Below are 12690 nucleotides of genomic sequence, written 5' to 3'. Positions count from 1 at the left end.
ACAAACACTGGTTGTTTCAGGTCTCTGTGAAACTTGGGCAAACAGTAAACCATTGCTCCCAGTCAGCAAAAGCAGGGAGTTACATTTCAGCCTTGGAGAAAAGCTCCCAATGTCTGTCATCTAAGAGGAGATTGGGACAGAGGTCTGGAGTCAGGGCTTCCTGGTGTTTGCCTTGCTGTGAGGATCCTGTGGCTACCTTAGCCATGCCCTGCCGGATTCCCCCAGCATCTTTCTCAGAGCCATGTTCACAATGAAGCCAGGAAGAGTCTGGGCTGAAGCTGACATCCATGGGCTGGCTATTCAGCACATGCCTGCTCTCCCCAGGTTAGGTCAGGTGAAGGACTCTTATCTATTGCAATACTCCATAATACTTGTCCTGCTCTAAGCCCCCAATCTACCACGTGAGAACAAATCCAGGGGTGACATAGGCCATTGTTGACATGTGTGTTCACAGTGGTATCAGTGTCACCAACCCCCAGAGGACACAAAGTGGATTACTGCATTCATGGAGACTCATATAGATTTTTTCATTTGTAAAACACATATGGAAGGCTCATAGGATGTAGTATCCATGTTGCACCTGGGTGACCTTCTGGGACCAACAAGGACCCATTGGTGCACTACGGTATGATCTCCCCAACCTTCTTGAACTACTGGCTATGATATATGGCATGATTTCAAAGATCTTAGCTGGAAATGGAGGTCTGTACCAGGAAAAGGCTCCAAGGTTGTCTGGCAGATTATGAACAAGGAGAAGAACATTTTCTCACTCAGCAGCTTTGGGAGACACTACCTCAATGCTGACATATGCAGTGACAGGCGTGCTACAATGGGTTAAACGTGGGTCTGCAATGTAAGAGAGAGAAAGCCAACAACAGAGGGAAAGATGGGCGCCTCTGTCCTAAGCAGGCATGTTTGTCTCCCAGCCTAGCAGGTCAGGGGAGGGGGAGCCTGTCCTACTTGATAGAAAACAGCAAGATGACCTCCATGTCCTCAGTCCCCCGAGTGTGTCATTTTCTCTGTGTGGAGCTCCCTCCTCAGATGTATCCATGGCTCACCCCTCCCACTGTCCTCAGATTCACACTCACGGTGTTCAGTGGAGATGATTCCTTCACTGACTGAATCTTCCAGAGTCCCTGCATCTTCAGTTTCTGACCTTTAAAAATAAACAAACAGCCGGGCAGTGGTGGCGCATACCTTTAATCCCAGCACTTGGGAGGCAGAGGCAGGCGGATTTCTGAGTTCGAGGCCAGCCTGGTGTACAGAGTGAGTTCCAGGACAGCCAGGACTACACAGAGAAACCCTGTCTCGAAAAACCAACCAACCAACCAACCAACCAACCAACCAACCAACCAAATAAATACCAACAAGAACAAAAAACAACTCCCTTTATGGTTCTAGTCACCCCTCATTGAACTGACCGGCTGCCCTGCCCGGCTGCCTTCCAGTCCAGTAGAAGTGGGTCATTGTGAAGACAGGACTAGGCTGAGCCTAGTCCTGATGAATGGATGAATGTCTCAGATCAACGGGAATGCAGGTTGCTTATAAACATCTCATGTTTGGCACTAATGAGAGTGTTTGGTATCCCTGGTTGATTTAAATGTATTTATATATTTTAATATATCCATGTGCGTGTGTGTGCAAGTGCCTGTGTGTGCATGTGTGTGTTTGTGTGTGTGTGTTTGTCTGCGAGTGTGTTTGCGAGTGTGTGTGTGTGTGTGTGTGTGTGTGTGTGTGTACCAGGCACAGTTCATTCTATGTGTATAGTCTGGTGATGCCACATCAACTATCAAGACTTAGCAGGCTACTTGAGAAGGTGAGGTCTGTGCAACAATCAAGTGCAAACAGTGAGATGGCAGTGAGTATCCAGTGAGCTGAACAATCACTATCCCCTCCCCCGGCTTGATAGGTTTTGGAGTCACGGTGTTGGGGAGATCAGTGTATTAGTTAGGGTTTCTATGGGTGGGAGGAAAACACCAAGGCCAAAAAGCAAGTTGGGGAGGAACAGGTTTATTCCACTTACACTTCCAGATCATAAACCATCATTGGAGGACGTCAGGACAGCAACTCACACGGGGCAGGAACCTGGAGCAGAAGCTGATGGAGGCCGTGGAGGGTGCTGCTTACTGGATTACTTTCCATGGTTTGTTCAGCCCACTTTCTTATAGAGCCCAAGACTACCAGCCATGGGCTGGGTCCTCCCCCATTGCTCACTGATTGAGAAAATGCCTTACAGCTGGATCTCATGGAGGCATTTTCTCAACTGAGGCTCCTTCATCTCTGATGACTCTAGCTTGTGTCAAGTTGACAACAAACCCAGACAGTACAATAGGTCTTCAGAGTACAGGAGTCAATGGTGATCAACTTTGAGTAGGGGACACTCTGGCTTTTCCTCCCCTCCCCCATGCCATTTTCTGTTCACTGAGGACTTCTCTCTGCTGACCATCTGTTCCCCTCTGTGTCTGCTCCCTGAAGCTCAAGCACAAACCCCTGCCTTTGCTCTCAGGTTCTCTTGCTCCTTAGGAAACTCTGATCCCTGCTCCCACCCACACTGTCAGAGAATGGTCTCCTCACCTGCTAGCAAAACACACACCCAGGTGGTGTCCCCTTTGCAGAAAGGTACACAAGAGACCTCCATCGTCGCTGCTGCCTGCTCTGTCTCCCCTCATGGAGAAGAGCATTACTCAGCCTTCTATGTTGTGGGATCTGAAGACTGTAGCCAGCTCCTCAGACTTTGAAACAAGTCCTGCCATCCATGGAGGTGTCTCACTGGCCTTCCCATTTTTATGATTTTAGGAAAGACACTCCATAATTGTTGGGAACATCAGTCTTCAGAATAAAGAGACCAAAACTTTGGGGGACAATCTGGCCTTTTCTTGCCACACTCCTACTATTTCAGGTTCACTGAGGGCTGCCTGCTGCTGAGCCTGTCTCCCTGTGTCTTCTCTCAGGCTGCAGATAGAAACCCTGGGTCTCCTCTCAGGCCCTTGGTCTCCTAGGGAGACCCCAGACAGTCTCCAAGCTCCCTCTTCTCACCCACAGTCAGCAGATAATGGGCTCCACGCCTGTTTGTGAGAACACAGGCCTGTACCTTTAAGACACATCCCAGTGCCTCAGCCAGCTCATGCTTCCTGCAGCTGCTAGGGGAGAGGCAAACTGAACTTGACAGCTCTGTCTGTGGGACCTTGTTCTTCAGTGCTCCTTATGCTGTGCTGAACTAAGTCAGGAGATTGAAACTTCCCACCATGCTAACAGAACAGAAGCAATAGGACATTCCCTTTGTCCTGGGAATTGGTCCAGGACTCTTAGGGAGACAATGCTCAGGAATTCGGTCCTGAGATGAAGGCTGCTGTCTGAAGAGATTCTGTGGCCTTCCCTCCATCCCTTCATCCCTTCCCACTCTCTCTTCCCTCCCCTCCACCCCCATCATTTTCATCATGGTGAAGCTCTTCTCCAGGGTTTAAACAAAAGCCTGTCCTTCCCTTAAGCCCCTGGCTTGTGTAGATTCTGCCACTTCCTGCTGTTCCCAGGTAATCCTCTTCCTACACTCCAGGCCCCATCATGGCCTCAGATCCTTTATCTCATCAAAGCCTGCTGATGGAGTTGTTTCAGCTTCCTGTGGGGATCTCCCACCTGTAGAGGGTAAGAGGTCCCTGTGCACACAGGTAAGCCTTGGAGAAGCCAGCAAAGTTAAACACTCAGGCTCCAGTGGAAGAAGATGTTTGCCTGTCTTCCTCCAGGAAGCAGCAGGGAAAGGTTGTAGTTTACAACCTGCCATCTCTAGCTCTCTGTGAGGCCAGCTGCATCTGAGTCTCCCAGAATCTTACGTTTGTGTACCCCTGGCTTTCCCCTACATCTTGAGCATTGCTTCTTAGTCTGTACAAGCATCTTCATGACAGTTGACACTTGTACTCTACAACAGCCCAAGTGACCTCTGTGTTATCTTTGGGACAGGAATTATGTGTACCTCAGCCATTCTCCACAGACCCTCATCTTGAGCATTGTCTGTAAGTCAACAGAGCCCATGTTCATGAAGAAGAGACATGGACTCTGTAAAGAGTCTCAGAGTCAACATGCCGCCTTGAGCTTTGTTGTTCCCTTGGGACCGAGTTGATTGTCATCAGGAAACGTTTTCCCCCAAATCGTGCTGTGCTTAAATATGGCTAAGAGCTCCCAGTGTCAGGCTCCAGAAGTTTGTCCCAGCACTACCTAAGTACTTCTGGCTGAACTGAACTGCATTCTGACCTCACCCGACTGTCTCCCTGCCTACTGTGATGGGTACAGGGATCCCACACCCACACTGATAGCTTTCTTATTTATGATACTGTGAGGAGAAACCCTTGTCATCAAGGGTGACATATGTTGGAAGAGAGTGGGGGAGGGAGAAAAGGAAAGAGGGAGGGGGGACTTCCAGGTCTCTGCTGCCTCCTCAGTCCTCCCTTTGTGGAGAACAGCTTCAGGTTCAGCCCTGCTCCCGTGCTCCATGCTGTGCTCTCAGCTCTCCTGTCTTCCTCTGAGCTCACCCTCCTCCCAGGCAGCAGCTCCCTCCAGAATCACATAGACTGTTGGTGTCTAAGACTCTGCTCTGTCCCCTCCAGTGTCCAGTCCACCTTCCATGCCTCTCCCCTTCTTTCTCTTTATGGTTCAGTCCTCCACACCACACAGTGGGCAGCAAGGCTGAGAAGTGTATTGTGCCTTCAGAGAACTGCAGCTCACCCCAGCAATGGCCTCTATTGAGTCCTAGCCTGGGTCTGTCAGTACCAGATGGAGCCCCTGGCCTCCATATTCGATGGTTCTGACACTGACACCCAGCTGATCATCCAGGTGTTCTGAAGGTATAAGTCACATGCAGCTGGCGGATGTCAGATGTCTCCCAGGGCTAGGAAGGGACTAAGTGCATGATGAGCACGTATGGAAACTTATCTATAATCACTGCTGTCACCGATCTGATTTCCCGTTCCGGGGTATGTTTCAGGAGCAGTTTTGTCAGGAATGTGACATCCTGTGTCTATAGGAGGAAGTAACCCTGTAAATAGGATGTGTGTCCATCTTCCTGTGGAAGGTTTCAGGGTGGCCTTGAGTTCCCTGTAGTGCTGGCTTGGGCCTCAGTCTGTAATGAAAGTCTACTCTGGGCTGGGATGCTGTGTAGCAGGCAGAGTGCTTGCCTAGCATGCCCTGGGTCAGACTCCAGCACAGCATCGGCCAGAACTGCTGCACCTCCCTGTCACCCTATCACTGGGGAGCTGCAGAGATGAGGCCAGAAGGCCCAGGCTGTCCTCAGTGTATGCCAGCCCGAATGGGCAGCCAGAGAGCAGGTCTCAAGCAAACAAAAACAAAGGGGAAATACTGTAGTTGGTATTTAAACAGTTCTTAAACAGTTAACAAGGTTTTTACATTTTTTTTATTTTTTTACTTATTAAATTTTATGTTATTGAGACAGAGTGTCACTATGATAACCAAGATGCTTTGAATTCATAGAAATCTGCCTGCCCAGGCCTCTCAAGTACTGGGATTAAAGGTGTGTACCACTATGTCCAGCATTTTTTTAAAAAATTAGACAGAGTAAGCTAAATATTCCTACAGTGACCTTGGAGGTTTTATAAGTCAAGGCTACCTAGCTAGTATGTAGCAACTTTGGTATGCAAATACACTTAGTTTGGTTTTGATTTGCATTTTTTGTTTTTGTTGCTGTTTTTGTTTTTCTCAACAGGATGTCTTTGTATATAGCCTTGGCTGTCCTAGAACTTGTTCTATAGACCAGGTTAACCTCAAACTCACAGAAATCCACCTGCCTCTACCTCCTCTGTGCTGACATTAAAGGTGTGGACCACTACTGCCTGATCTGTATGTACACTTAATTTTGCATGAGTATAGTCTCTGCACTTAGGAGGCTGAGGCAGGAGGATTCTTGCATTGGGGACCAGAGTAAAAGGAATACATAATGATTTCCAAACTTACTAGACTCAACCAACATTAAAAAATAAATGTAAATGAATAAATGTGACTGCATAATTAACTTAGTGGTAAACCAACAGGATGTTTGGGCTTAAATCTCATGGTAGCCAAAAGAGAAAATTCTTGTCCACACACTAACCGTTCTCCCCTCCAAGTCTCCCTTCAGACATTCATCAGGTTGAGTCAGAAATCCCACTCCTAAGACCTCTGGCTACACTGACTCTTTCCTGTCTCTTAGTAAGTTTCCTCATGTCTTGAGGGCAAGGCCTGGACTCATGGTCACCAGTGAATGACCCCATTACAGATGAGAGCACAAGAGAGCATCTGAGGAAGTTGAGGGGTTTTGCTTTGTGATGGAGTATGTGTCTGTGTGTGTGTACACGCACATGTGTGGAAGTATCTTTGGACATTTCCTGCTCTGCAACTCTTTTGAGGGCAGGGACTGACTCCTCTCAGCCCCACCCGTAACCCCTAAACCTCTCCAGTTCCTGAGCTTGGCTTTCCTTCCCCCAGGTTCTGATTCCTGTGTAACTCAGACATTTTGGTCACTCTTGGCTCTCTCTGTCCTCTTGGTCTTCTCTTCCTATCTCTCTCTTCCCCTCTCTCTCCTCCTATGGTCCCACTCAGGATGCTGCTCATATCTAATCTACTACTTTCTCTCCCTGCCCTTTCCAGATACCTCTGGCTGTGCCGCCATTCATCATGTCTACACTGAAAACCTTCTCCTCAGCCATCCCTTGAAGTGCTCATGTTCCCATTTTTATTCACTTAAGATGGTCAATGGTAGCTGAGAAAGCCCAAGCCAGGAAGCAGGCTTCTTTGGGACAGCCATCTTCCATCCCCACCTTACCTCTCATCTGCCTGTCACCTGCTCCAGGACAAATGAAGGAACAGCTGACTAATTATCACAGGGAAGTGGGGGCTGCCAGCTTGGGCCTCCACCGAGATTCCCCAGTGTGACCCTGGAGACCTGCACAGCTAGAAGTCACATGAACCAGAGCCCTAGGGACTGGTGAGGCTTGAGGTCTGGATGTCAATCAGAGAGATGTCCAGGCTTAACAAACAAACAATAATTTTGCAGAGAAGTTGGGGATGCTGAGTCATTTTCATCATGGACATGAGAACATTGGGTTTGGAATAGAAGACCTGCCTTATGGGCCCAGCTAGCCAGGGCTCACTTCCTGACCAAGAGATCATGTCCATGTACAAAAGCTACAGAAAAGGGCAGGCACTCCAGGATATCAGAATGTGGGGCCTGGGGGAGGGGCAAGTGGGTAATCAGAATGATGGGTTCTGGAAACAGGGTCACGACTTATTTTTATATCTTTGGGAATTTAAACATCATTTATAAAGTAGGACATTTGAACACATTAAACAAATAAATCTTAGTTGGGCATAGTGGAGCCTGCCTTTAATACCAGCTCTCAGGAGGCAGAGGCAGGCTGGGTTCTGTGAGTTTGAGGTCTGGGCTACACAGTAAGTTCTAGAACACCCTGGACTACATAATGAGACCCTGTCTTAAATAAAGGAGTACATTTTAAAGAATGGGTTTAGAGACAGGTGGGGTGGAGGGAAAAAGGAAGAAGAGACAGTCCCCCAGCAAGAACAGTTGACACAGAGCATGGCCTTGGGCAGATTCACTGCACACAGCCCATGTGACTCTGGGAGATGACCCTGGGGTAAGGACAGGAGAAATAAGAGGGAAGGACCCTCAGACACCAGGACAGCACACATGGGAACAGAGACCATGGAGTCCCCTTCTCTGCTTCTCTGCAAAGGGCTCCTGCTCACAGGTGAGGCCAGTCTTGGAGTGGTGGTGGTGGGGCTCTCTGACAGGAAGGGGCTCTGGGAGGAGACTCTGCTTCAGGCTGAGAGGAGAGGACACAGGGAGGGACCCAGGCTGCTCAGGTGGATGTTCTCAGGGAACAAGGGGTGTTCAGAGGGGAGGAAAAGCCAGATCGCTCTTTATTTCAAGTTAGTCACCAGTGCCCACAGGGTACATGGCTGTATCCTGACTGTTGGAGTCCTCACAGGGGTGGCCATGGTAATAATGAGGGTTTGCTCCACCCCAGAGATTGCCCAGAGCATGTGGACATGTGGTCCCAGAGGACCACAAATGTCCTGGGTCAGATCCAGGCTTGTGTGTTTGTACCCATCAGGGGCTCTGGAATGGGGGTCAGGGCCTTGATGCTGAGCTGTGGGTGTGCTTGGAGTCTCCAGGCAGGAGTGCATTGTGGGAGGGATGTGGCTGTGCTGTGCACAGGGCTGTGCTGGGGCTTCTGACACAGGAGAGGTGGAGACCAGGCAATGGGGGTGGAGGGATGATGGAGGAGCACCTGGGAGTCTACAGAGGCCTGGAAGCCTCCCTGTGAGGGGGAAGAGCTGGCAGCAGGGCACAGAGAAAATGTTGGGACAAAGAAGGAGGTAGCCCTGGAGAGATTCTCTTGATGGGAAGAGAGAAGTGAGCTGCAGTCCAGGACTCAGACAGGGGTCTGTCTGTGAGGCCACAGGATGTATGCAGTGCTGGAGAGGATGGCTGTGTGTGGTTGGGAAGGGGAAAGCAGGAAAGCGGGATCATTGCTGTGGGAAGTGAGGAATCCCTGGGGGAGCTGTGGAGGAAGGGTGCCTTAGGTGCCTTTAGTGGGTGAGCAGGGGATGCCTTAACCCTGTGAAGTTGGAGGTTGCATGTTCCCAGGTGCCTGTCACTCTCGGGAACCTGGACACCTAGGAAGGACATTGTCTTAGGAACTGAGACAGGCTGTTCCTCTCCTCATACAGCTCCAGGGAGCCCAGAATCCACAGGAAGGGTGGCTGTGGGAGACAGGGAGGTAGCTATCTGCTGACACCTCCAACACACACATGCATGTGCACACTCACTGGGGAAGATAAGGACACACATTATGTGAGTGGAGAGACTCATTTTTTGTCTCCTAACAGCCAAATTCTATAGCAAAGGAAAACATTATACCTTGTTTTAAAACAAAAGCTAAAATCAGAGAGATCTCCTCCTATGTTAAAAAGCCCCATTTGTAAAGAATGCTTTCTCTTAGGAAGCTATACTAACAAGGACCCTGTGTAGCTTCCCTGCCCTGTGCTTATGCCTACATGAAGGTGTTTTCCTCCCCCAAATCTTATGAATTGCTGCCAGGAGTCTTGATTCTGCTTGAGTCTGAAAAGCTCAGAGTCCAGCATTTTGGAACTTGGCTGCTCCCAGTGAGTCTGAGCCTGGGACTCTCACTATCAGGCTTTGTGATGCTTCTCCCTCTCCTGAGACACTATCAGACTTTGTGATGCTTCTCCCTCTCCTGAGACACTATCAGACTTTGTGATGCTTCTCCCTCTCACTCTTGAGCTCATGTTCAATCTCTTTCAAAAATACATAACAACTTAAACCCTGTCATAAGCTCCCAGTTTGGTGTAAATGGACCCACAAACCCCCATGTCTTGAGATATGCTCACTTCTCTATTCCTTCACTGGTATCTGAGCCTGTCCCTAGCACTGTGCCTCCCGGGAAGAGCAGCCCAACCCCTGGGCTTGCAAGTCCAGGACTGGAAATAGCAAAGGCTATCTTAGAAGGTGTGGTCAGGGGTTGACTGCAAATACAGGGACCACAATAGCAACATTAGATAGGGATAACCCAGGGTCCCTAGAGAACAAGGTCAGGGATGGCCTCCCCAACACCAAATGTACTCTTGACTGTGAGCAGAGATGTGAGCGCAGTGAGTGGGGAGCCATGCAGACATGGGAGGAGAGAGTTCCAAGCAGAAGACACAGCTTCGGGGGCATCCAGGGATCAGGCTCCCTGTTGATTTTCTGCACCAAGTGTGTGGGCATACCTGCGTCCAAACACCTCATCTTAATATCATCCTTCCTTAGACTCCCATGCTCAGGTTATGGTGGGCCCAATGCTGATGCTCATGTTTTCTCTCTTCCAGCCTCACTTTTAACCTGCTGGAACTCCCCTGCCGCAGCACTGCTAACATCTAAAGAAATGCGGTTCTCGGCTGCTGAAGGGGCAAAGGTTCTTCTCTATGTTCCTGACCAGGAAGAGAACCTCCTCTCCTTTTCCTGGTACAAAGGGAAAGATGTAAATGAAAATTTTACCATTGCGCATTATAAAAAATCCAGTGGTTCACTTCAACTTGGAAAGAAAGTCAGCGGCAGGGAAGAAATCTATAAGGACGGCTCCATGATGCTCCAGGATGTCACCCAGGAAGACACGGGATTCTACACTTTAAAAACCTTTAAAGAACACAATCAACAGGAAATAACATATGCCCATCTCCAAGTATATAGTAAGTGACTCTCTGCAACCTGTGGGTGCTCGGAGGGATCATTCCACTTAACACACAGTGGTGACAGTGCTGCCCTGTGCCTACCTCCCCTCTGCTCTGCATCTCCTCAAGCATTTAGTGCAAGACACACACGAGGGAGTTAAAGTGCAGTACTCAAACCCCATCACCAAATGTGTCACACAGAGAGCAGGGCGTGCAGTGGGTAACTCAGACAAGGACATTAGACTCAGTCAAGACCTGCAGGGCTCTCACTGTGAACACGGCCCTGAGGTAGACCCTGAGGGACTCTGGCATGAGAAAAATATGGGATTCTCACACAGATGTGAGCACCAGGAAGCCCTGGCTCCAGACCTTGTCCCAGACTTTACTCCAGGTGACCCTGGAGACCTCTTCTCCAGGGCTGGAACCCCCACCCCAGGCCTCCCCATTGGCATCTCCTTCTGCTGAGACTGAGCATGGAGACCGAGCTGGACAGGTGCCCAGGACATCAGCCAGAACGTCTCATGGGTTTGCAGGTTTTTATGGAAATAGCTTATCATCATGGGTCCAGCCCAAGGAAATCTCATAGCTAGGCAAAGGGTAATAGACTCCCCTGATTTGGACAGCTCCCCTGTCCCAAGATAAGATCCTTGTCCTTATTTAAGGTTAACTCACAGACACGGCAATGGTCATTCATCATGTGTCCTATTATAGAGAAACAGAGACCCAGGGAACACAGTGGCTGAGTTAGGATGGCACAGGCCATGGGTGGTCATTGCAAGCACAAGACACTGGCTGTACCCTCAGCTCCGAATCCCCATGAAAAGTTGGTATTAGGTACGTTGGAGCAGAGAGGGGCTGGCTGAGGTGACTAGAGATGAATCTTTCATTTGCTCTCTTCTGTTCACACACAGAGATTGTGACAAAACCCTATCTCCAGCTCAACCACACTAGCGTGAAAAGGAAGAGTGTCTCAGTTTTCACCTGTGTGTCGCCTGACACCGGAGTAGACATCAATTGGTTCTTCAATTACAAGCCCCTGAACATCACGGAGAGGGTCACACTGTCATCTGAAAAGCACAAGCTCACCATATCTCCTGTCTGGAAGGCAGATGCAGGGATCTATCAGTGCGAAGCCTCCAACTCCTTTAGTTCCAAGAAGTCGAACCCATTGCTCATGGTGTTGGCTTATGGCTAATGTTTCCTCTCTTCCTATACCAGAGCTTTGCAGTTTTTATGTCACTAGTGTGCACAGTTTATGAAAATTATAAGGAGAAAATTATCACTACAGATAAGAGAGACAGTCAGCATGGTGACATCCACCTGCAATCCCCAAATAAAACACAGGTCAGGAGGAAAATGAGTACAAGGCCAGTCCAGTTACACAGTATGACAATGACTTTAAAATAAGACTTCAATATAGAAACAGAATTGCAAAGGAAGGCCCAGGTTCTGAATCACATATGGACCCACCTTCAGGATCCAGAGGGAACTGCTCAGATGCCTCAGGCTCACCAAAAGCTATGGGTGCTCCAAGTCTCCTGTTAAAATGCTGCTGTGTTTGCATAGAGTTATATATGTCTTCCCAGGAGCTCAAATCCTTCCTGGGGCCCAAGCCGTGTGCTGCCTAGACCCCATCTATCCGCTTGAAGTTGGAATACTGGTAGGGGATCAGACTGGACATGTTTCACTGTAGATATGGTTTTTGGAAAGTTTTCATCTGTATATTGTTTGATGCCCAGATGTAAAAATCCATGAACATAAAGGCCCCATGTGCTGAGTTTCTTGTCCTGAGTCTAGCAGTTTTTTCCAGTGCGACCTTGCACAAGATCCTGTTTTGTCTTAACAGTTTTCCATGTGCTAAAATGCACACATAAGATTTTAGCCATTTTGACAACCACGGTTGAAAGGTGTGAAGCACAATAGTATTGTTGTGTGACAGTTACTGTGGTCCATTTCCAAGCCCTATTTAAACCTTTCCATTCGCAGGGTGGTGGTGGTGCAAGCCTTTAATCCCAGCACTTGGGAGACAGAGGCAGGCGGATTTCTGAGTTCAAGGCCAGCCTGGTCTACAGAGTGAGTTCCAGGACAGCCAGGGCTACACAGAAAAACCCTGTCTCAAAAAACCAAAAAAAAAAAACAACAAAAAAAAAAAAACAAAAACAAAAACAAACAAACAGAAAAAACCTTTCCATTCATGACAGTCTGGGGCAACTAACATTCTGCTGCTGTCCCTATACACGTAACAAAACCAAGTCTAATTGTTTATGGTTAATATCAGCACAGAAAAATCCAACTCTTTAGTCTGTTCATCTGCCAGGGGTGGTGAGGTGAGGGTGCCGAGTTTGATCATCAGTCCTGAAAACATGTAGAATATGTAGCATTCTCTACAAACAAGTTCAAGCCATCTTTAGACACAATTTTTTTGGCCTTGGCATTGTACTGTTACATCTATGGCAC

General features: G+C 48.6%; 1 protein-coding gene across 1 annotated transcript; it reads left to right on the top strand.

Annotated features, from left to right (window-relative positions):
• Positions 1-7405: 7405 nt before the first annotated feature.
• On the top strand, positions 7406-11902 carry LOC143440307 (cell adhesion molecule CEACAM15). The gene is made up of 3 exons (XM_076926967.1): positions 7406-7748; positions 9892-10251; positions 11145-11902. The coding sequence occupies exons 1-3, from the start codon at positions 7688-7690 to the stop codon at positions 11426-11428; spliced, it is 705 nt and encodes a 234-aa protein (XP_076783082.1). The 5' UTR covers positions 7406-7687; the 3' UTR covers positions 11429-11902.
• Positions 11903-12690: the final 788 nt, after the last annotated feature.

Source organism: Arvicanthis niloticus, chromosome 29 (genome assembly GCF_011762505.2).
Source record: "Arvicanthis niloticus isolate mArvNil1 chromosome 29, mArvNil1.pat.X, whole genome shotgun sequence".
Lineage (NCBI taxonomy): Eukaryota > Metazoa > Chordata > Mammalia > Rodentia > Muridae > Arvicanthis > Arvicanthis niloticus.
The sequence above is the reverse complement of the archived record's forward strand: the minus strand, read 5'-3'. Positions and strand labels throughout refer to the sequence as shown.

Excerpts from the sequence above, each read along its gene's own strand:
- LOC143440307 (XM_076926967.1), top strand. The coding sequence starts at position 7,688 with ATGGGAACAGAGACCATGGAGTCCCCTTCTCTGCTTCTCTGCAAAGGG. Across the intron at positions 7,749-9,891 it reads CAAAGGGCTCCTGCTCACAG|CCTCACTTTTAACCTGCTGG; the intron begins GTGAGGCCAGTC and ends TCTCTCTTCCAG. Across the intron at positions 10,252-11,144 it reads TGCCCATCTCCAAGTATATA|AGATTGTGACAAAACCCTAT; the intron begins GTAAGTGACTCT and ends GTTCACACACAG.